Source organism: Aedes albopictus, chromosome 3 (genome assembly GCF_035046485.1).
Source record: "Aedes albopictus strain Foshan chromosome 3, AalbF5, whole genome shotgun sequence".
Lineage (NCBI taxonomy): Eukaryota > Metazoa > Arthropoda > Insecta > Diptera > Culicidae > Aedes > Aedes albopictus.
In genome coordinates, this window is record NC_085138.1 from 310,032,630 (window position 1) to 310,057,905 (window position 25,276).

General features: G+C 38.1%; 1 protein-coding gene across 4 annotated transcripts in view; it reads right to left on the reverse strand.

Moving 5' to 3' along the window:
- Positions 1 to 1,782: 1,782 nt before the first annotated feature.
- LOC109431043 (serum response factor homolog A) overlaps positions 1,783 to 25,276 on the reverse strand; it is a 783,489-nt gene continuing 759,995 nt past the window's right edge. For all 4 annotated transcript variants that reach the window (XM_062842465.1, XM_062842463.1, XM_062842462.1 and 1 more), the window contains one exon: positions 1,783 to 2,971. In XM_062842465.1, coding sequence (XP_062698449.1) covers positions 2,739 to 2,971 — 233 coding nt within the window. In that variant the 3' untranslated portion in view covers positions 1,783 to 2,738. The remainder of the gene's footprint in view (positions 2,972 to 25,276) is intronic.

Sequence of the window (25,276 nt, forward strand, 5' to 3'; positions counted from 1 at the left end):
GTGGGAACGTAGAGCCAAAAAGAAAAAGAAGATTTTTTTTTATGGAATTCCGGAAGAGTATATGGAGGAACACCTAAGCTTCTGTAAATATTCCTGAGAATTGAAAATTTTTAAAAGAATTTTTGTAGAAGTTTCTAGGCATTATTTCTGAAAATTAAAAAAAAAATCGAATTCAACCAGATGTTTGAACATTGGCGTTTGGTCAAATATTTGACTCAGTGTTCTAACAGCTTTAGCAAGCTCGGTGTTCGTTTGGGAAGACTACTTGGTGGCCTGAATTCCCTAAAAAATTTAAGTAAAAAATCCTAAAAGTAACCTTGGAAGACATTTTGGGGAAATACATGTAGAAATATGTGGAGGAACTCCTGAAGGAATCTCTATATGAATTTCTGCTGGAATCTCTGGAGAATACCTGCTGGAATCACTGAAAAAAAAAACTTCGATGAACTTCTGGAGGAACTCCTGAAGAAATCCATTTGGAAATTTTCAATAGAATTCCTAGAGAAATCCCTTTGGAAACCTCTGGAGGAGTCTGTGAAAAAATATCTGTACTTGTTACTGAAGGAAACCCTGGAAGATTTTTTCTGCGGCCCGCAGCCATCTTGTAAAATTCAATTGTGGCATGCGAAGACAGCAAGTCTGAAGACCACTGTACTAAAGGAACCCCTTATACATATCTGAAGGAATTCCTGGAGAGTTTTGCCATAACTTTTCAGTACATTTTGATGTACGAGGAAGAAAAAATAGTTACATAAGATACTATATTTCTACAAACCGCGTTGAGTTCGTGCGATATTACTTTAATTGTGTGAATGAATTCTTCATACCCTGGCATGTCTGTGTCGTCGCGTGTGCGGCGCACATATCATAATTATGATAAATCCATCAGTCGAGTGGACGTGCGGATAATTTACACATGCAGCAGACATGTCGGAAGCAGGGAAAAATGTGCATCGACCCATATAGCGCACCGGCTCGGGCCGGAAGGATAACATCATATAAATACCAAATTAGTGCAGCAGAAAATCGATAAAGTGCTGCAATTACCTGACGACTGACACCACACTGACGGAGTGGATGGACAGGACACGTGCGATGTGTTGCTTCTGACCACGAACGATTATCAAAATTTCACGCCAAGAACACCTCGAGGTTCAATCCTCGTTTCGCCGGAATGTGGCCTCAAAATGAATGATTTATGAGCGGGGTTTACTAAATTTTGGTCAAATGAGTTGGACAAACATCGGAGCCGCCCTTGCCTATATGCTGACGCCCATAATTGACAATACAGTTTCGATTGAAGTGATTGATAACGCAGTTGTTTTGTTGGCCCAACATAGTGGAAAGTGGGTGGACGGTGTTTAAGTTAAATTACTTCGCTGTGCGTAGGATGTGTGCCGTATGAATTATTTACATACGCACCTGTTGATGACAGAGTGCTTTTTGGAGAGGTAGATATGGAAAGGTCTCCGACCGGAACCTATCGAAAAGGCTTCACAAAAATGGGGTTGATGGACAACTACAGGTGATGAATTTTTATTGGTGCTTGACATCAGAATAAGAGAAATAAAATGTTTGGTTCTTCTTCTTTTTCTTGGCGTAACGTCTCAACTGGTGCAAAGTCAGCTTAGTATTCTATGAGCACTTCCACAGGATCAATCTTATTTGCTTTGACCTGCTATTAAGCTCTTAGCAAGAACTCACATTTTAAACTTTTTCTTTAAACTTGTTCGGAGATTTAGAAAACTGATCTTATTTCTTTCCAATGATGTTGATTTCTCATAATTTTCAAAATTTTTATTATGAACGCTTATTTGGAGTATTACAATAAATTAAGAATTTGTATTACGATGAATAGAAAAGAATAGAGCTAGAAATGGAGCAACCGATGATTGTGGAAGCGGTTTTTACAAACATTTGTTGTTGTTGTTGTATTGTGGTGTCGGATCACCAAGTAGGACCAGGTTCTACAGTACAAACTTTGGTTCCCAAGTGAAATGTCTTAAAATCTAGAAAAGCTTGCAGTTTGAGGTGCACATGAATGATAATAAACGGTTGATGTGAAACCAAAATGACGACGCACATAAAAGCTAAAAGTAAACAATGAGACTGCTTTTTTGCATCGTACAAGACGATGCCGGATAGTTTAAAACTAAGACTTAAAGCTTATGGTACTAGTGTTAAAGAATCCTTATCTGCTAGGGTCAACTTCACGCTTTCAACAACTCGAATCTCATTCCGATTTTTTTTGTTTCTGTAATTATTGAAACTTTTGTAAGCATTCTCAGAAACCTCTCACTCTCCGTTAAAATGTAAATAGCAACTGGATAGGGGGTAAGAATTTGGCTTGGTGTAGTTTCATCTTCTAAGATGATCATCATGAAGATGTATTTAAGTACTTTTGGCCTGTTTTGCTGAATAAGTCTATTAAAAGCATTTAGTTTTGATTGTTTGTTAATACAGCGAGACAGCAAATGGTGCTGCATTTGTATATTAAAGTTTTTTGCTCTAAAGATATTAAATGATGCCAATTTAAATAAAAACGTAGTCTTTATTTGAACATTGCTAGTCAATTGTTGGCAAGTTTTCAATACATGTAACAGAAGAAAAACGAAAATTTCGGAAGCCTAACAAGCAATATGTTAAACAATTCAAATTCTATAAAAACAATCGATAAAGAAACCAGTAAAAGCGCATTAATGATTCAATTAGTTCTGTTAGAAAGCATAATCTTAAGCTCAATCATCGACTTCGGCTTTGATAGTGACGTCTTTGGATTGTGGCGGTCGTCTACCAGCCGAAGAAGTCGATGACGATGAAGCAGGAGACGCAGATGATCGGTTGTTGGAAGAGCTAGATTTGGCATTGACGGTCGGAGCTGGGTTGCTGTTGTTTCCGTTGGCATTTTTGGGATCCGGCTTGAGGGTGGACATGAGTGACAGAGGTATAGTGATGAATTGTTGGCCGCCATCTGTAATGGAAAAAGAGAAAAAAGTTAGTACATACTTCTCAACAGATAAAAAAATAGGTATCGATGACTCTGATTTTAGACAATTTTGTCTATATATAGGACAGCTTGATGAATTTGCACGCACAAAGAAAGTGCACTAGGCCTACAGGCTAGAACCACTCTGTAAAATAATATGTGTCACAAATTTATAAGTGCAAAATTTCCAGACCACACAAATATGTATAAGAGTAACACATTCACAAAGTTAGCTCTTGCGTCTACAAAATCGATAAAAGTTCAGTAATTCTTGCACTGCAATCTAGCAAATTTATTGGGGTTGTAAAATGGTGAGTCGAAAACCTGGGAGGAGCGGCCAACATACAGAGGATAGACAAAATGATCGGGACAGGTAAAATTTTCACTTTTCAAAAAATGTTCAACTAGCATCAAAGATTCTCAATTTTTTACTGTAAGTTCATCAACTAGTTGTGTATCAGTTGCAGTGGTCCAAATTTGGAAAAGATCGGGCCATTCTCCACAAAGTTATAAAGATTATTGAAAAAGGTAAAATTATCCGATAGCAAACTTTGAGCTGTTATATCTCGGGATTCAATGAACCGAATGCAATGAAATTTTGACCATTTATGACTTTTATACTTTTGGAGATGAACCAGTCTCAGGCTGAAAATCTGCTGAATAAAGCAATAATAATAATGACTTTTGTAATAGGCTATGATAAATCATTGACTTAACTCAAAATTCTTAACACGGAAGAAAATTATAACGATTAGATTATTTTTCTAATAAAACACCAATTCATTCAAAACATCAACATCGTTTCAAAATTCAAGCTGCAAATTATAGTTCATTTAATTTCCCTCTAATTGACTTATATATAAATGTGTTTTGAAGGAAAGTGACAACATAGCCGCCAATGAATTGAAGAAGTAATAGAAGGCATATTAAAAATAGACCAATTTAATAAAAAAAATGTGAAAAAAATAAAATTTCTATAACTTTTTCTCTTGTTAAAAATGTCAAGTTAAGTAAAATGTTTTGCAGAGCTCATTATATAAGTCATGAATGGTCAAAATTTCGTTGCAATCAGTTCATTGAATCCGAAGATATCACAGCTCAAAATTAGCTATCGGATAATTTTACCTTTTTCAAGAATCTTCTTAACTTCGTAGAGAATGGCCCGATCTTTTCCAAATTTGAACCACTGATACACATCTAGTTGACGAACTTACAGTAAAAATTTGAGAATATTTGATGCACTTTTCGAAAAGTTACAGCTAGTTGAATATTTTTTTGAAAAATGAAAATTTTACCTGTCTCGATCATTTTGTCCTTCCCTCCAGTAATACCTCCAACGCGTTCTTCAAAACTCCTTCATCAATACTTTCAGGGATTTCTCCAGGAATTCCTCCAAGAATACGTCTAAGGATTCCTCCAGAATTTATCTGCGGATTCCTCCGAGAATTCCTCTTAGGAGGATTCTTCCACGAATTCCTCAAATGACTGCTCCAAAAATTCTTCCAAAGATTACTCCAGGAGCTCTACCAAGGATTCCTCCGGGAATTCTTCCAAGAATTCCCCCAGAATTCCTCTTGGAATTCCTCTAAGGATTCCTCCAAAGATGTCTCCAGTAATTCTTTCAAGAATTTTCTCAGGAATTCCTCCAAAGATTCCTCCTAGCATTTCCTAATGCTTCATCCAAGAATTCTAAAGGTTTCTACAGGAATTCTTCCAAGGATTTCTCCTAGAATTTGTCCAAGGACTCCCCCAAGCATACCTCAGAGAATTTTTACAGAAAGTCATTGCTCCACGGATTCCTCAAAGGATTCCTACAACAAATCTTCCAAAGATTCCTCCAGCAGCTCTTCCAAAGATTCCCTCAGGAATTTCTCCTGAAATTCCTCCAAGGATTCCTCCAAGAATTCCTTCAGGTATTTATCCAAAGATCCTTCCAGGAATTTTTCCAAGGATTTCTCCAGGAATTTTAAATGGGACTTGTTCCGAAATTCTTACAAAGATTCCTCCAAGGATTTCTTCCAGAGATTTTCATGGAAATCTGTCAGATTCTTTCTGGAATTCTTCCAAGGATTCCTACAGGTCTGATTTCAGAAATTACTCAAGGAAGTCTTCCAAGGATTCATAAAGAAATTCTGCTAGGGATTCCTCCAGGTATTCTTCCAGGGTTGTTTCCAAGGATACTTCCAGAAGTTTATTTAATGATTTATTCAAATATAATTGCGAAGATTTATGAGAAACATTACATTTGAATGATTTTTTGATGATTTCTCCAGGATTTCCGTCAGAAAATCTCTGTAAAATTGGACCAGAAATTCTTTTAAGGATTGCTTCAGGTGCTCTTCCAATCATTCATCTATGAATTCTTACTTGGTTTTCTGAAGAAATTCTTCTGATGATATGTCGCGGCATTATTTATTTAATTTTACAGGAATTCTTTCATTTATTTCCCCAGAATAATTTTTGGAAAAAAACTTCAGTTTGGCTTAAATATTTTTCCTTGAATTGCTCGACTCTTTTGGACGTATCTTTGTATTCTTTCAATGGTTCCTGGAAGTAATCTTAAAAGTATGATTGAAAGAATTTCTGTAGGATTTTCAATTGATCTTTGAAACAAAAAAAATCGAGTTAAATACTGTTCCCTTTGATTTCAATTAAGTGTTTGTTTCCTGACAGATCTGTATTTCAACCTCAACTGTACGGTAGTCTTCCATGTCTGGTACTTGACTCGAGTCGACTTACGTATGTTTCAGTAACCCGCTTAGGTTTATCATCATGAATCTTTTGATGAATTTCCTGAGGAATCTTAGAAATAGCAGTCTTAGGAAGAATCTTTAATGGAATCTATGAAAAATGCTTCAGGGATCCCTGTGAAAATTCTTAGAGAAATATTTATGGACTAGAGACTAGAACTAAAAAAAAGCTACAGCATTTTTTTTAATGAACTTATGAAGCGATTCCGGTTGAGCGTTAAAAAATTTTGAAAAAGTTCTGTTAAAAAAAAAAAATAAAAATAAAAATTTAACAATATTCGTGGATGATTTTCTGAAGAAAATTTGGAAGAATTACAGAAGATTTCTTAGAGGTGTCCCTGATAATTTCTGAAAAAAAAATTGTTAAATTCTTGGTGAAGTCTTGAGAAGAATGCATGCACAAAACTTTGGAGTTAGTTGAAGACACTATTGCGAGAAATCCGGAAGAGTTGAAGAAAATCCAGCATGAGTTTTCAAATAAATTAATTGAAGAACTTTCGAGAGTGAATGAATTGCTTGCATGCTTGAAGAAATTCCTGAAAAAAAGCATGGAAGAATGCCTTGAAGATTTCCTGAAGGATTTTTTTCGAAATGATTGTCTACGAAATCCTCCAAGAGTTACTCTGTGGTTCGATGATCAGATACCCAAAAGGTGGTTCCTCGGGTTGAGGATCGACCCACTAAAACACATTCTCTCTCTCTTTTTTAACTTTGCAATACGCCCATTTGAGACGAGAAGGGGGGGGGGGGACCGTACATAAGTAATCTCTATTGGTTGGCGTTCCATCAGTTACTGCCTTAAGCTGTCCTCTCTCCCTAAAGGCTTGGGTCCTGGCTAGTACTTTAGACTACGCGTTGGACTCAAGTTCCTGGATAGAGAGGGAGGGAGGGGGTTTAACTCTACTTGATTGGTGATTGAATGACAGATTGAAATTTACTAATCCAATAAATAAAAGTTGATTTCAATAAAATATATATATCACCTCTAATGTCACGCACCCGATTCGAACCGGCAGCCGCAGCGTGAAAGCCCTAAGCTCTACTACATTACCACAACGATGATGAAGTGTACAGCGGGTGAGATCTGACTTGAATCAATTCTCTGTCAGCAGCTAGGCTTGCACACTTGTACAGTATTGAAGCTACGTGGCACTTGTCAAGAATCTGCAGTAGCGCCATGACAAGTCAGCAACCTACCACGCTGGAGGATCCGGTTCAAATCTACATAAAATCATTAAAATAAGGGTATGTATCATAATGAATGCAATTTGAATATAATTCATAACACCCAAACCAGAAACACTGCTTAGAAGGCTATCCAGCTGCCTTATGTGAACTTTCAAGTGCTAAAATTCCTCAAAAATTAAGCTGCTTAGAAGGCTACCGAGTAACCTCTAACAAGCTACTTAGCTCATAAAGTACCCTTCTATCTGATTTGGCTACTTGCACACAACCAGAGATCGGCATATTCTAATAAAATGCTGTAAAGGTCATACACAACGAATAGTAGGAAACCTTACATATACAATAATTGGTAGGTGACAATATACCAGACCAGTATTGACTCTCTGGAATCTGAAAAGTAAAACTTCAGATGCATGTGTGTGCCTTGCCTTGTCACACTGGTCTCTCATTATACTAGTTTACAAAATAAAACGAATGTCGTGAACTTCTGTCAACAACCAAAATTTTTGAAGTACAATTTAGCGCTGATTTTGAAACCGCACTTCAAAAATTTTAAGTAGAGCAGTTTTTGAGTTTTGGCTCAATTTCGAGTTTTACAAGTTTTTAAAATATGGAATTTACTAAAATTAAAATATCTTGCATTTTGTTCAACCAATTTCAAATATTTTTCCATAAATTAAAAGCTAAATACAATACCATTCGATCACCTGAATGCTCGTGTTTGCGTCAGATTGATGAAATTCAAGATATTGGCGAGTTTTTGGGACGATCTCCTTAAATTTTAGCAAAATTTCCAAAAATATTTGAAGAAAGGTATTTTTTTTTCAATGAGAAAAAAACAATCTAAAAATTCTTTCTCAATGTTCATATGACGTATCATATGTAGGCGAGTTACAGTAAAAAAATCAGCTCAATCGGAGCATTGGTTACGGAGAATGTGATGTGTCAAGTGAGCGACTTTTCTTAAAAATAGAACAAAAATCAATTTCAAATCATGAACCTTGTATGGAAAGTCGAAAAAAATTCCGCTCTACTGTAATTTTTTTCCTTCACGTTTTCGAACTCAGGGCATGATTCTACACCAAAAATGATCATCAGCTTACCGAGTTCAAAAATGCTGTAAACTAGTGTTATTTGTTCTTTTTAGGCACTGGCCTGGATAGGGGTGGCGGCATGACTGACCTGAACACATTTAAAATGCAATACGGGTACAGGCGAGTATTGAACCGAGAATTCACCAGGGAAACATCCAATACCCTGTGCTCAAACCAGCAAGGCCACAATAACACATGAATGAAAGAGAGGTTGAAAGCCATCATAAACAACACAACGACGACAAACACCTCTCTGTGTGCAAGTGGAATAAAAAAAAGGAAAACAATAGCCCATAAAGCCCAACGCGTCGTTTCTAAAGCAAAGCGAAAGCTATTTTCAGACGCGACCTGGTTTGTCTCGGTGTGGAAAGAAGTGTTAGTGGCATACCCAGATCGAAAAAAGAATGTAAAATTCTGTGACATATCATGCACATAATTGGAGCGTGGGATATCACAGAAGTTTACATGACATATCATGTAAAAGTAAAAAAATATCATGAAAACTTCCATTACATGTCATGTAATTCAGCATGACTCTGTGTGTTTACATGACATATAACACAAATTTACATGATATATCATGCAAACCATCATAACACTAAGTCTACATGACTAAATTGAAGTTTAGATGACATGTAAATCTCATTTTTTTTATCTGTGTAGAACCGTGTAGCCCTTCATAATACAACGAGCTAATGATGATTTCACACATTTCATGTATTGTTTTTTTACAGAAACTGGAAGAAATATCAATATGTATTAATGTAATAGAGCGATTCCAAGCAACAGCATCAAAATTAAGGAAAATTTTTAATTCATGATTTTCTATTGAACTTACATTGAACATCTCTAAATTTTTATTTAGAGCCACGACTAACTTTTCAAAAGGGTGTATGTGAAAATGGTTCAAAAATATTCAAAAATATGCACAGCAAAAACGGATTGTTCGATTGTTATGAATTTTTCAGCAAAGTTAGATAGCTAAATGGTGATTTCTAAGAAAATATACACTGTGAAAAAAAATCTATTTTATCATTGAAAAACATCATTTTTGTCACAAAAACTCAAATATCTCAAAACCCTATCTTTTTACCAACTTGAATTTTTTAGGGAAAACGGTCCATTGTATTAGCAATCTACCATAAAAATTTGGTGATGGTAAACTAATAAACAAAAAAGTTATAACATTTCAAAAATTTCACAATTTTTACATTTAGTAAAAAAAATTTTTCTGTGTAAATTATTTCGGCCGGGAATCGCGATTTGATGCTGATTTTATTGTTCAGCAAAGTTAGATAACTAAATGGCGATTCCTAAGGAAATATACACTGTGAAAAAAATCTTTTTTAACATTAAAAAATATCATTTTTGTCACAAAAACTCAAATATCTCAAAACCCTATCTTTTTACCAACGTAATTTTTTTAGAGAAAACGGTCCATTGTATTAGCAATCTACCATGAAAATAAACAAAAAAGTTATGACAATTCAAACATTTCACAATTTTCACATTTAGTAATAATTTTTTTTAGTGTAAATTATTTCGGCCGGAAATTGAAGCTTGATGCTGATTTTATTGTTAATGGCCTTGCGTGAGTAAAACAAGTTGTTTTTATTATATACTAGCTGTCCCGGCAAACGTTGTCTTGCCAAGCTGTGGCGGTTTGACAACTGTTGAGGTCATCGTAGCAACGCACTCTAGATTGATTTAATTTTGATCATGCTGCATTTGTTCCCGGCTCATAAAAAATCAGTATTTTAACAATTTTCATACTTTTTTAAATGATTTTCGTAACTTTTTCTGCATATAAACACAGCCACCATGAATTTGAATCAAACCATGCAAGAGTCGTCCTGATCGGTCCAGCCGTTCGTGAGTTTTATTGCCTCAAAGGAACTTTAAACTCATTTATATATATATATAGATTATATATACATATAATATAATATACTATGTACCGTAATGTTCCGATTTTATCACGCCCTCCGCGCATTAGTCGTTTATTCATTAATTTGCTGTTACATTTGAGGACAAGTGTTTTCCCTCTTCTTCAAGATGAATGTTGAAAGCGTGTTTTGCAACGTTAAAAATATTGAAATGGGTATAGATGTTGAAGAATATTACAGGGCATTTTTGAAAAAGGGCGTAATTAAATTGTTTAAACAGATGTCGCTGATGGCAATTTCTCAGTTGTTGTTGTTTTCGAACTTCCTGCGCCCTGCTTTACCGATGATATACAGATGGCTCGTTTGTTTGTTTTTTTTTGTACACATACACACACATACACACACACATACATACACACAGACATCACCTCAATTCGTCGAGCTTGTTATAGAGCGATTCCAAGCAACAGCATCAAAATTAAGGAAAAATTTTAATTCATGATTTTCTATTGAACTGAAACTTTGCACAGTTTTTCAGTTCCATCTAAATCGCCATTTTTCGATATCAAATTTTTATTTAGAGCCACGACTAACTTTTCAAAAGGGTGTATGTGAAAATGGTTCAAAAATATTCAAAAATATGCACAGCAAAAACGGATTGTTCGATTGTTATGAATTTTTCAGCAAAGTTAGATAGCTAAATGGTGATTTCTAAGAAAATATACACTGTGAAAAAAAATCTATTTTATCATTGAAAAACATCATTTTTGTCACAAAAACTCAAATATCTCAAAACCCTATCTTTTAACCAACTTCAATTTTTTAGGGAAAACGGTCCATTGTATTAGCAATCTACCATAAAAATTTGGTGATGGTAAACTAATAAACAAAAAAGTTATAACATTTCAAAAATTTCACAATTTTTACATTTAGTAAAAAAAATTTTTCTGTGTAAATTATTTCGGCCGGGAATCGCGATTTGATGCTGATTTTATTGTTCAGCAAAGTTAGATAACTAAATGGCGATTCCTAAGAAAATATACACTGTGAAAAAAATCTTTTTTAACATTAAAAAATATCATTTTTGTCACAAAAACTCAAATATCTCAAAACCCTATCTTTTTACCAACGTAATTTTTTAGAGAAAACGGTCCATTGTATTAGCAATCTACCATGAAAATAAACAAAAAAGTTATGACAATTCAAACATTTCACAATTTTCACATTTAGTAATAATTTTTTTTAGTGTAAATTATTTCGGCCGGAAATTGAAGTTTGATGCTGATTTTATTGTTAATGGCCTTGCGTGAGTAAAACAAGTTGTTTTTATTATATATTATATATACATATAATATAATATACTATGTACCGTAATGTTCCGATTTTATCACGCCCTCCGCGCATTAGTCGTTTATTCATTAATTTGCTGTTACATTTGAGGACAAGTGTTTTCCCTCTTCTTCAAGATGAATGTTGAAAGCGTGTTTTGCAACGTTAAAAATATTGAAATGGGTATAGATGTTGAAGAATATTACAGGACATTTTTGAAAAGGGGCGTAATTAAATTGTTTAAACAGATGTCGCTGATGGCAATTTCTCAGTTGTTGTCGTTTTCGAACTTCCTGCGCCCTGCTTTACCGATGATATACAGATGGCTCGTTTGTCAAATTCTAGACGGCAGGACGTGCAAATGCGTAATTTTGTACACAATGTGGACATTTGGGCATAACCAGTCTCTTTCAGTTTATCTATGGTGCTTTCGGTGAGATTTCGTAACTCTTTTGAACATTTTTTTTCATCAAACGGTCTACAAGAGAGCGTTGAGTTGAAGACCTTTGAGAAAGCGACTGTTCATCTTGTTCGTTAGATTATAATAAACAAAATCACTTATTAATTTTAACTTACTTGTTTGGTGTTGGTGGCTGAAGAAAAAAAAAATACTATACAATTTTTAATATTCATAGCGGTAGTATTTTTTTGTTTTTTTCGTGAGCATTGTCAGGTATGTATACAAACAAACAAACGTAACACTGGCGAAATTTTCATTGACCACGCCTTCAACGATCATTTTGAATCTTGGTTGTGGCTAACAAGAAGAGCGCCCATCGTTTTTCTTTGCGTTTGACGTTTCACACTAGCGCCTTCTGATGACGATATTGCACAACGCAGTGTTTCGTGAAACATTTCCACCAGGTGGTGATAGTGTGAACTGGGCGATGAATTTTCACTAAAATTGTTCTAGGCGTTTCGTCTGTTTGTCTGTGGTATGTACCTCTTATGCATTTGTTGTTGTTGAAGTTACTCGCATTCTTCCGATCATAAAGTCTGTTCTCTAAGAGGGATTTTTTTTGCGGATAAACTAGACGTATACGCGTATAAAAAACTTTTATTATACAGCTTTTGTCTTAAAAATAAATTCAATTCCATTTTTCTTATAATCAACAGCTTTTCAACACTATCAAGGGATTTTTTCACCAGTCACGTACAATAAAAAGTATGACAATCTCAATATTTTTGATCACAACACTGGATCGCGTCTAAGTTTCAAATAGATACTATAGTAATTACGAATAATCAAACTAAAGTATCATGAAAACAACTTGTTTAATTCAGGCGGTAGCCTTTACAATAAAATCAGCATCAAAATATAATTCTCGAAATAATTTACACAGAAAAAAATTTTTTTTTTGTTACTAAATGTAAAAATTGTGAAATGTTTGAAATGTCATAACTTTTTTGTTTATCAGTTTACCATCACCAAAATTTTATGGTAGATAGCTGATATAATGGGCCATTTCCTCTAAAAAATTGAAGTTGGTAAAAAGATAGGGTTTTGAGATATTTGAGTTTTTGTGACAAATATCATATTTTTTCAAAGTAGAAAAAGAAATTTTTTACAGTGTATATTTTCTAAGGAATCATCATTTAGTTATCTAACTTTGCTGAAAAATTTATAACAATCGAACAATCCGTTTTTGCTGTACAGCTTTTAGAATATTTTAGAACTATTTTCGCATACACCCTTTTGAAAAGTTAGTCGTGAGTGAATATGAAGGTTTAATATCAAAAAATGGCGATTTATATGAAATTGAAAAACTGTGCAAAGTTTCAGATATTTTTGAAATGGTCGCTCAGGATCGACTGACATGACTCCGTGGAATTCCTCAGTGGGAAGGATTAGTATTTTCTTTTCGTTTCAGAGGTAAGGCACTTAAGCCTAGGCATAAGGGCCATGGCATAAGGGGTAAACACCTGTGTCCCATCCCAGGATTCCAAGGACCAAGGAGTGACATTAACCTTCTTAGCAACGTCACTCCCACCGTTAATATTTCATACTCATGCTTCGTATACGGAGCGGTTGGTACGAGATGCCCCCGTTCTTTGATTTCAATAACAATAACAACGCTGCACAGTAGGCCTGGCCGCTTTCATGTTTGTAATACATCTCAGATGTGCTGCAAGGATTAATAATGACAAGACAAATGATGGAGTTGGTCGATTCCGGATTCCATCATTTTCCAGAATTCTTTCAATGAATGGCTGTGTATGTGTAGACTAGACTAGACTAGACTAGACTAGACTAGACTAGAAACTGGTAGAAATATCATGCCTCAATTTTTGGTAGGATTTCTTGTTTTGCGTGCCCCCGACAGAACTGGGAAATTATGAAGAAAATGTGTTCACTCATGCGCAATAAAGTATAGAACAGAACGATATGCGGAGGTTTTACGAAATTGTCAATTGCGTATGGAGAAAGCACCGAACGACGTTAATGAATGAAGGGGTGACAGACTGAATTTGACCTCCAACTCTGATCGAGGTCAAAGCAGCTATTAGAGACCTGAAGAACAACAAGGCAACTGTTTGTCAAGCTCCTATCCGAGCTTTTCAAGCACGGTAGTGAAGATAAAGGAACTGTTTGGATGGTTGGATGGTCTCATTTACCCTTTCTACAAGAAGGGATATCTACTGGAGTGCGTGCACTACAGAGGAATAACACTTCTAAATTCAGTATACAGGATTGCTTGCGGAGCTCTGTTTAACAGACTGAGGCCGATTGAGAATTCCTTCGTCGGCAAATATCTGATGGGTTTTCGTTAGGACCGATCAACGACCGATCAGATGTTCACCCTGCGGCAGATTCGTGCTAAATTTCGTGAGTACAACTTGCAGACCCATCATCTGTTAATTGATTGCAAGGTGGCGTGCAATTCAGTGAAGAGAAACGAGTTACGGCAGATTATGATCAAACATGGTTTTCCGGAAAAGATGCTTAGACTGATTCGTGCGGCGTTTGACCAGTCGAAATAAGGTGTAAGGGTTGCGGATGAAATTAAAAGACATTACACCGTCTTCGACCAGATGCCGCTCAGACTGAACATTACACTAACATAAGGCAACGGACAACATATATAACACCCAATGGCCCAGTGGAGAATTTTCCGTTTGACGAAAAGTATTCCCCGACTGGAGCGGAATCGAACCCGCACTCCGAGGCTTACGAGACACCTAAACGACTGACGCCACTAATAGCTCGGCCACGGAGCCAACAAGCCATTGTCACGTGGTCGCATATGCTTCTGGGCTTCGTCAACGATATCATCGGAATCGACCGTCGGGCGTTCATACCTTTTAAGAGGAAGATTGCGATGATTGATTAACACCACAAAGACCAAGTACATCATTCTTGGTGGTGAACGTCGATCTGGCCGTGGTAATGGTAATGAAGTGGTGCTAAATATTTAGCTTGCTGTTGTGGACGAATTTGTTTATCATGGTACTCTAGTGACATGCGATGACGATGTTACCCGTGAGGTGAGAAGAAGGATTGTGGCTGTAAATGGAGTCTTGTCGGTCTGTAACACCAGCTAAGGTGCCGAATAAAATACGGCAGGCTGTGGTGGGCTGGACACGTAGCTCGTATGCCGAAGGAATGACAAGCGAAAATAACATTCAGTAGCGAACCAGGAAGGGGCCTTCAGATTTGTGGAAGGCCGCGCACACTTTAGGTTTTTGCAGTTGAGGAGGCCCTAATGACTATAAACGTGCAGAGCGATTGAAAGCGATTGGCCCAGGACCGAGACCAGTGGAGACGAATGCTTTCGACGTACAATAGCCTAACAAGTATGTCGCTTTATAAAAAGCAACCTCCGACTAGACCAGGCCTGCCCAACCTTTAACGATCGCGGGCCATATTTTACACTCCACACCTGTTGACGGGCCAGAATTGAAATTTTATAATCCATACGTTTTCTTGAAACTTTTCTGAGCATTTCTTGCCAAGGCTATGGCTAATTCCTATAAATCCAAATTCGTTCAAATTCTGGAATAATTTTGGAGTTGGTGAAGATATTGTAAAAAATTGTCTTCATAAACGAAGATTCGTATTTTTTGTGTTGTCCCGAACTTGCCGGAATTTTGAGATTATAGCCACAAAAAAAAAATCTCAAAAATACACAAGAATTGTTATTGAATCTTCTATGAATTTAAGATTTTTTTTTCCTTCCGCTGTTGGAGAAAATTAAGCCATTGCGCACAATAAACTGAAGTTTTGAACCGAAATTCTGAAAATGAGTAGAATTACTCTGAGGTTACGCTGACATGTTTGTTTTTTAACCTTCCGTTAATCGCGCTGTTGAGAATTATCGACTATTACTTTGAAACCATCTTTTCTATCGATATCAACCGCAAATGTATTCTACAGGAATCTTATTTGGAATATTATAAGACCTTTTTGCCTTTCTCGTACACCAAGGTGTACCGAAAGGCTATATGTTCACTCCAAAAACGAAAATTTGATAGAGCCTCCGGAGGGGTCAAGTCTCATATACCAATCGACTCAGCTCGACGAATTGAGGTGATGTCTGTGTGAGTTTTTGCCTTTCTCGTACACTAAGTGTACTGGAAAGGCTATATGTTCACTCCAAAAATGACTTTTTGATAGAAGGCCCGGAGGGTCATGTCACATATACCAATAAACTCAGCTCGACGAATTGAGGTGATGTCTGTGTGTGTGTATGTATGTGTGTGTGTGTATGTGTGTGTGTGAGTATGTGTGTGTACAAAATAAACTCACACCACTTTTTGGCAGTAAACCTCAACCGATTTTTATGGCTCATTCGACGCGGAATCCGGTCCCATTGTTTCCTATTGAAAATGGTTCGGATCGGTTCAGCCGTTCCGGAGATATGGCCATTTAGGTGTTCCGGATCGGTAGCCCAGGGAGGGGTCAGATATGAAAATGCTACAAAACCATGCATGCGACAAATCAGACCGCGGCTTTTTCGATAACCTGATGAACGGTAAGCAGGAAAATACTCTTAGTCTATATCTGAACCAGTATTATTCCGGAATCGGTTCCGGATGTCCCGCCGGAGGTGGCCAAATATAAAAGTGAGCCAAATCCATGTATGCGACACATCAAATAGCGGCTTTTTCGATAACCTGATGAACAGTGAGCAGGAAAATAGCCTTTGACCCAGCAGAGACTACTGGTAGTGTTCCGGAACCGGTTCCGGGTGCCCCGCCGGAAGTGGCCAAATATAAAATTGAACCAAACCCATGCATGCGACACATCAAATCGCGTCTCTATAGATAACCTGATGAACGGTTAGCAATAAAATGGAATCAGACTATATTTAGGAAAACCAGTAGTATTCCGGAACCGGTTCCGTGTGTCCCGCCGGAAGTGGTCAAATGTAGATGGGAACCAAACCCATGCATGCGACACATTAAATAGCAGCTTTTTCGATAACCTGAAGAACGGTAAGCAGGAAAATAGCTTTATATCACAGCAGAGACTACCGGTAGTGTTCCGGAAACGGCTCCGGATGTTCCGCCGGAAGTGGTCAAATGTAGATAGGAAACAAACCCATGCATAAGACACATTAAATTGCAGCGTTTCCGATAATCTGAAGAACGGTAAGCAGGAAAATAGCCTTTAATCACAGCAGAGACTACCAGTTGTGTTCTGGAACCGGCTCCGGATGTCCCGCCGGAAGTGGTCCAATATTAAAGTGAACCAAACCTTTGACCAAACCCATGCATGCAACACATCAAACAGCGGCTTTTTCGATAACCTGGTGAACAGTAAGCAGGAAAATAGCCAGCAGAGACTACCGGTGGTGCTCTAGAACCAGTTCTGGATGTTCCGCCGGAAGTGGTCAAATGTACACACACACATTAGAGACTACCTGTAGAACCCGTTTTGTATGTCCCGGCAGAATGACCAAAATGTTAAATGAATCAAATCCATGCATGCACATCAATTTTCGGCTTTTCAGAAAACCTGTTCAACAGTTAGCAAGAGACTAGTCTCAGACCATATTTGAGACAATAGGTACGGTCTTGGAAGCGGTTCCGGCTATCTCACAGGAAGTAATAAAAACAGTGAAAGGAATCAATGCAAGCGATAAATATGTGTAAGAGAACAAAATCTTGACAAAACTGATGCAGGCTCATCAAATCACATCTTCTCATATTCCTGAGGTGTTAATATACAGTAGAGGTGTTAATATACAGTAGGGTTCCATGAGAAAATTGAAATTTAATCTCATCAACCTCGAGAAAAGTTTTTCAATCCCCTTTTGCGTCTAAAATTGCTGCGCAAAATTTTGATCCGACTGATTGCTCCTCGCGCTCTGTGATGTGGTTCTAATTTGAATTGGATCTGTACGAAAAATTTCACTTGCTTCCATTTTTTGGTCAAATTGTTTGAATCTAGTAACCAATGATAATAAAATATAGCCTGAAGTGTGCAGGAAAATGTTTATCAAAGACTGTACAGTGATTTTTTGTTGTGAAATAAATTATATTTGAGCTTGTTATTATCGTCTTGGTATTGATGGTATTCCAGTAATAGTTAAGGTGGTCACGCAGTCAACTAAGAGGTCTGATATTTTTCAGTTCTGCCTATACATTGAACATAACACCGGAAGTATGTGCCATCAGTAACTCGATGATGGCTTGGATTCTGGCTTTTATAAATAAATTATTAACAGGATTCAGGATGCTTACGTCGACGGAAAGATCATGAGTACATATTCGACGAGAAAGGCACTATCACCACTAGGTGGATTAATCCGGTTTTTGCCTTTCTCGTGCACCAAGGTGTACCGAAAGGCTATATGTTCACTCCAAAAACGAAAATTTGATAGAGCCTCCGGAGGGGTCAAGTCTTATATACCAATCGACTCAGCTTGACGAATTGAGGTGATGTCTGTGTGTGTGTATGTATGTGTGTGTGTGCGTATGTGTGTATGTGTACAAAAAAACTCACATCACTTTTTGGCAGTAAACCTCAACCGATTTTAATGACCGACGGTTCATTCGACGCGGAATCCGGTCCCATTGTTTCCTATTGAAAATGGTTCAGATCGGTCCAGCCGTTCCGGAGTTATGGCCATTTAGGTGTTCCGGACCGGTACCCCAGGAAGGGGCCAGATATGAAAACGCTACAAACCCATCCATGCGGCACACAAAACTACGGCATTTTCGATAACTTGATGAATGGTAGGCAGAAAAATAGTCTCAGACCATATCTGAATCATTAGTGTCCCGGAACCGGTTCCAGGTGTCCTGCCGGAAGTGGCCAAACATAAAAGTGAACTAAACCCATGCATGCGACATATCAAAACGCGGCTTTTTCGATAATGTGATGAACAGTAAGCAGGAAAACTTGCTCAGACCATATCGGGACCGGTAGTGTTCCGGAACCGGTTCCAAATGTCTCGCCGGAGGTGGCCAAGTATAAAAGTTAACCAAACCCATGCATGCGACATATCAAATAGTGACATTTTTGATATCCTGATGTACAGTAGCAGGATAATATTTTCAGACCATATCTGAACCGGTTGTGTTCCAGAACCGGTTCCGGGTGTCTCGTTGGAAATGGCCAATATAAAATTGAACTAAAACCATGCATGCGACATATCAAACTGCAGCTTTTTCGGTGACCTAATGAACAGTAAGCAAGAAAGCATTATCTGACCATATCGGAACCGGTTCCAGATGTCCCGCCGGAGGTGGCAAAGTATAAAAGTTAACCACGCCCATCCATGCAACATATCAAATAGTGGCTTTTTTATCCTAATGAACAGTAAGCAGGGAAATATTTTCAAAACATATCTGAATCGGTGGTGATCCGGAACCAGTTCCGGGTTTCCCGGCGGAAATGGCCAAATATAAAAGTGAACGAAACCCATGCAAGTGACACATCAAATCGCGGATTTTGAGGTATTTTGATTTGGCAAAAAAAAGTTTCCGGCCATATTGGGAACAACCGGTAGTGTTCCGCAACCGATTACGGTATCCCTATCGAAAGTGGTCAAATGTAATAGAGAACCAAACCCTTAAATTCGACACATTAAATGACTTTTAGGTAACCTGATGAACGGTTTACAAGAAAAAAAGTCATAGACCATACTTTGGAAAACCAATAGTGTGCTGAAACCGATTCCATGTGCCCCGACGGAAGTGGTCAAATATAGAACGGAACCAAACGCACACATTAAATAACGGCTTCTTAGATAACGCGAAGAACGATCAGCAATAAAATAGTCTCAGGTAACATTTACCGGTAGTGTTCCGGAACCAGATTCGAGTGCCTCACCGGAGCTGGTGAAATGCACAAATGAACCAAACCCATGCATGCATTACATCAATTTTCAACTTTTTAGGAAAACTGATTAACAATTTGCATGAAACTAGTCTAAGACCATATCAGGGACAATCAGTAAGTGGTAAAATGTGAACTGAAAGTGGTAAAATATGAAATTCGACAATGATTGCTGTCAAATTACCAGCGTAAACTTTTAATTCGATAAACAAACTCTATTTTAGTTTTGTTTAGATTGTATGATTTGTTTTTGAACACGAATCTTACAGATATTGTCGTGATACGAATTGATAGCATGTTAATTTTACGATTGTTGGCTTCCGAGGTTTACTGCGGTTGATCACCAAACGGATCAGGTGTCGGGAAACACCAAATTTGAACTTTCGGAAGAAGCAGCTGCACGAGGAGCCGCTGAGGGTGTGAGTAGCACCACAATATCGGATCATTCGTATTTACAGTCATACAATGAGCAGGGTACAAATTAAAAAGTGTCGTATTAAAGAGTGATGAATACGCGGGGTTTGACAGTACATCAAACAGCAGCTTTTGTGAAAATTTCTTCTTCTTTATGGCTCGACGTTCGCATTGGAACTTGGCCTGCCTCTCTTCAACTTAGTGTCCTTTAAAGCACTTCCACAGTTATTAATTAAAGGGTTTTCTTTGGCTGCCATTGCATGAATTTGTATATTGTGAGGCAAGTACAATGATACACTATGCCCAGGAAGTCCAGAAAATTTTCCCGATCGGAACGGGAATCGAACCCGCCGTTTCCGGATTGGCGATCCATAGGCTTAACCACTAGGCCAACTGGAGACCCTTTTTTGATAACACGATGATCGATTCGTAAGAACATAGCTTCAGACCATATTTTAGATAACCGGTAGTGTCCCGAAACCAGTTCTGGGTGTCCCACTGGAAGGGGTCAAATGTAAAAGTGATCTGTACCCATGCATAAGAAAAATCAAATCGTGTTTTTTTAGGTAACCTAATGAACGTTAGCAATGAAATGGTCTCAATATTTGGTAGGCCCGGTGGTGCTCCGGAACCTGTTCCAGTACCGTATCAAAAAAAAACAAATGTACCATGCGACACATCACATCACGGCTTTTAAAATAACCTGAGGAACGGTTAACTAGAAAATACCCACATACAAACAGACGTTTCACTATACTCACTACGTTCTTGTTTTCAACAGTCAGTCAAATATAACCTAGAATGTGCAGAAGAAACTTTATCGAAGACCGCAAAGTGATCTGTGATTGTGTAAAAAGTTATATCTTAGCTTGTTAGTATCGTTTTGATATTGATCAGCCCCCAGTGTTAGTGAAGGTGCTCAAGCATTCAACTGAGATATCTGATATTATTCAGCTCTGCTTATACATTGAACATAACGTCGGACTATGTGCCATCAATAGGTCTTAAGTCATTGCAATAATGGCTTTGATAAGATGCTTACTTTTTTTTTATTTTCAAATATCAGGATTCAGGAACACTTTGACTTACGTCGACGGAAAGGCCGTGAGAACATATACGACGAGAAAGGCATTATCACCACTAGGTGGATTAATTTGGGTTTTTTTTTTACTTCTTGGTGGTTAAGCCTTTATGCCTTCCCGACACGCGTTCGATAAGCATGACCAGTGCTACCGATTTCGTCCATCGCGTGCCAGTTCGTGAGGGACTCAGAACAGAGAAGAGAACTCTGAACCCTATGCCTCTAACCTCCACCAAGGTCTACAGTGCCTGCTTCCCCCGGATTCCACTACAAGCGACTACTTCGGGTGTTGTCTGTGTGTGTGTATGTGTGTGTGTGTATGTGTGTGTGTGTGTATGTGTGTGTACAAAAAAACTCACATCACTTTTTGGCAGTAAACCTCATCCGATTTCAATGACCGACGGTTCACTCGACGCGGAATCTGGTCCCATTGTTTCCTATTGAAAATGGTTCGGATCGGTTCAGCCGTTCCGGAGATATGGCCATTTAGGTGTTCCGGAACGGTACCCCAGGAAGGGACCAGATATGAAAATGCATCAAACCTATGCATGCGACACATCAAACCACGGCTTTTTCGATAACCTGATGAGCGGTAAGCAGAAAAATAGTCTAAGACCATATCTGAACCGGTAGTATTCCGGAACCGGTTCCGGGTGTCCCGCCGGAAGTGGCAAATATCAAAGTGAACCAAACCCATGCATGAGACACATCAAACCACGGCATTTTCGATAACCTGATGGATAATGAGCAGGAAAATAGTTTCAGACCATATCTGAACCGGTAGTGTTCCCAAACCGGTTCTGGGCGTCCCGCTGGAAGTGGTCAAATGTACAATTGTACCAAACCCATGCAAGCGACACACCAAACCACGGCATTTTAGATGACCTGATGGACAATGAGCAGGAAAATCATCTCAGACCATATCTGATCCGGTAGTGTTCCGGAACCGGTTCTAGTCGTCCCGCTGGAAGTGGCCAAATATACAAGTGAACCAAACCCATGCATGCGGCACATCAAACCACGGCATTTTCGATGACCTGATGGATAATGAGCAGGAAAATCATCTCAGACCATACCTGAACCGGTAGTGTTCCGGAACCGGTTCTAGGCGTCCCGCTGGAAGTGGCCAAATATACAATTGAACCAAACCCATGCAAGCGACACATCAAACCATGGCATTTTCGATGATCTGATGGACAATGAGCAGGAAAACCATCTCAGATCATATCTGAACCAGTAGTGTTCCGGAACCCGTTCCGGGGTTCCCGCCGAAGTGGTTAAATCTGAAAGAGAAACAAACCCGTACATGCGTCACATCAAATAGTGGCTTTTTAGATTACCTAATGAACGGCCAGCAAGTGTTTCGGAATCGGTTTTGAGTGGCCGGAAGAGGCCAAATGTAAAAGTGAACCAAATCCTGGCATGTGACACATCAAATCGTGGCTTTTGCGATAACCTGATGAACAGTTAGCTAGAAAATAGCCTTACGTCACTGGTAGTGGTCCGGAATTGGTTCAGAGAGTCCCGTCGAAATTGTCAAACCCTGCATGTGACACCTTCAATTTGCAGCGTTTTTGGTTAACCGATGAGCAGTTAACAAGACAATAATGTTAGACCATATTTGGTTCAGCCGGTAGTTACCCGGAATCAGATCCGGGTAGTAAAATGTAAAATTTAACCAACCCCATGGATGCGGTTCATCAAATCACGACCAGTCTTGTAAACATTCGACACTTTTTACTACCTTCATTTCGTTGCCGCAGTCGGGTGTCAGTCGGCTTTGTTACATTCGTGCGCTATCGTTACCTCTTACCTACACACAACACGAGCAGTAGAACGAAGACTGGTCACGACTTATCGACAACCTGATGGAAAAATAGGGTCAGACCACATTAGATTCCCGGTAGTGTTGCGGGTTCAGCTGTGGCTTCGAATGTGGTTAGAAGTAAAAGTGAAGCAAACCCATTCATGCGATATATCAAATCGCGGTGATTAGGTAAAGGTGAATGAATAGCAATAAAATATTCTCAGACCATAATTGGGACAACCGGTAGTGTTATGGTCCATGACTGGAATCAGATCCGGCTATCCCACAGGAAATTATCAAATATAAAAATGAACCAAACCCATACATATGACACATCAGGTCGCAGATTTTTTGATAATCTAATGAACGGTTAGCAAGAAAATAGCCTTAGATCACATTAGAGACTAGCTGTTGTGTAGCAGAACCAACGTTCATGTGAAAAATTAAATCGTGGCTTTGTTTAATGGCCTGATAAACATTAGGTATGAACAACAGTGACGAATATGGCGAATAGTTCTCATATATGAGAACAAAATATAGACAAAACTAAAGCGATCTCATCAAATCGTACCATTTCAGATTCCTAAGGTGTAAAGTTATAGCAGGATTGGTCAACGTTGAATGTAAAAATGAGAGTTTGATCGCGTAAACAGAAGATGGGGGCTGTTTTAAGGAATTTTGAGCTCCAAAACTATGTAAAACAAGTGTATTTGGTATGGGAAATATGTTTGGAGTCCACCAGAGTATCCAAAATAGCGGTCCAAAGTCCAAGATTCCAGTATTCAAGTTAGTGCCTATTCTATAGGATTTTTAATTCTTGCGTTATGGGCATATTTTGTATGAAAATATGTCCAGAATTCAAAATTTGTATCAGAAAACCCAAGCTGTGCGCTGTTTCACAAGGTCTGCAATATGACTATAGTTTGAATGGGGAAGAATGCCGGTTTCGTTCAAAACTGGTAACCAGAAAATCATAAACGACATGCCAAAATTCAATACGGCGACTATTTTACGTAATTTTAGGTGCAGAGTCCAAAAATGAATACCAGAACATCCAAGATGGTGTCTCAATGTTCAAGATGGCGGTTAGTTTAGTTGGGGTAGATATCCGGAGTCATAAAATGATGACCTAAAAATCTGAAATGACGTTTCAAAATTTTGCGGCTTCATGACACTTTTTTGGTTTGAGTTTTGGATCGTTGTCTTATATTTTCTGAATATTGGATGTTATGCTAATATAAAACGTATCCATATTGAGTAGATTTAGCAAGCAGTTTTCATTTTGTATTTATGTCAATGTCATCTACATGTCGCTCGAGTTTTGTTGAAAGGATATTTTGAAGCACGAGAAAGGCACCATCACAGCTAGGTGGATTAATTAGGGTTTTTGAAAACAGTTTAACTCCTTATAATGCGGAAAATTGAAAATCGCAATATGAAGAACGTACTATATTTAAGATAAGATAGACAGTTGAATGTGAATTAGTGTATTTCAAAATCTAAATGATCTAGAAATAAGGTGTTTTCGGCAAAGTTATTTGGGATATCAAGGGCCTTCGCGAGGTGATCTGAGAAATTCAGATTTCAACCGATAGGCGGCGCTAGTGAACATGTAATTTTTATATCCCATATAACTCAGGATCCTGAGTACTTAGAAAGATGATGTCTTCGGCAAAGTTGTTTGGTTGGTTAAACACTAACTGATGGAGAGCCGTTTGGTTTGAAACTCCACATCTAGGTGGCGCTAGTGGGCATTGAAATTTTATAATTCATACATCTCAGGACCCTGATTACATAGAAAAATGGTGTCTTCTGCAAAGTTGGTCAGTAGATTATACACTAACTGATGAAGACAAGTATGATGTGGAATTCCACATCCAGGTGGCGCAAGTGAGTACTCAAATATTACAACTCATATATCTCGGGATCCTGATTACTTAGAAAGATGATGACTTCAGCAAAGTTGTTTATTAGATCGAACACTAACTGATGGAGAGCCGTATGATTTGAAACTCCATATCTAGGTGGCGCTAGTGGGTATTCAAATTTTATAACTCATATGTCTCAGGACCCTGATCACTTAGAAAGATGGTGTCTTCTGATCTACCAACCAACCTTGCCAAAGATATCAACTTCCTAGGTAATCAGACTCGGAGATATATAAGATATAAAATTTGCATACTCATTAGCACCACTTTCTGGCGAAATATTGATTTCAACGACCCATCCAAATGCACTTAACCTATTTGACAACTTTGCCAAAACCACCATCTCTCTTCTAGTAACCAGGATCCTGAGAACTATTGCATATACATTTTTTATGTTCACTAGCGTCATCTAGTGGTGAAACTACGATTTAAACGGACAACTATCTGTAAGTTTTCAATCTTTTCAAGCCGACTTTCTAGCACGAGAGGTAACTTTTCCTCCATTTGGTCTTTGATCTAACAAACTTGC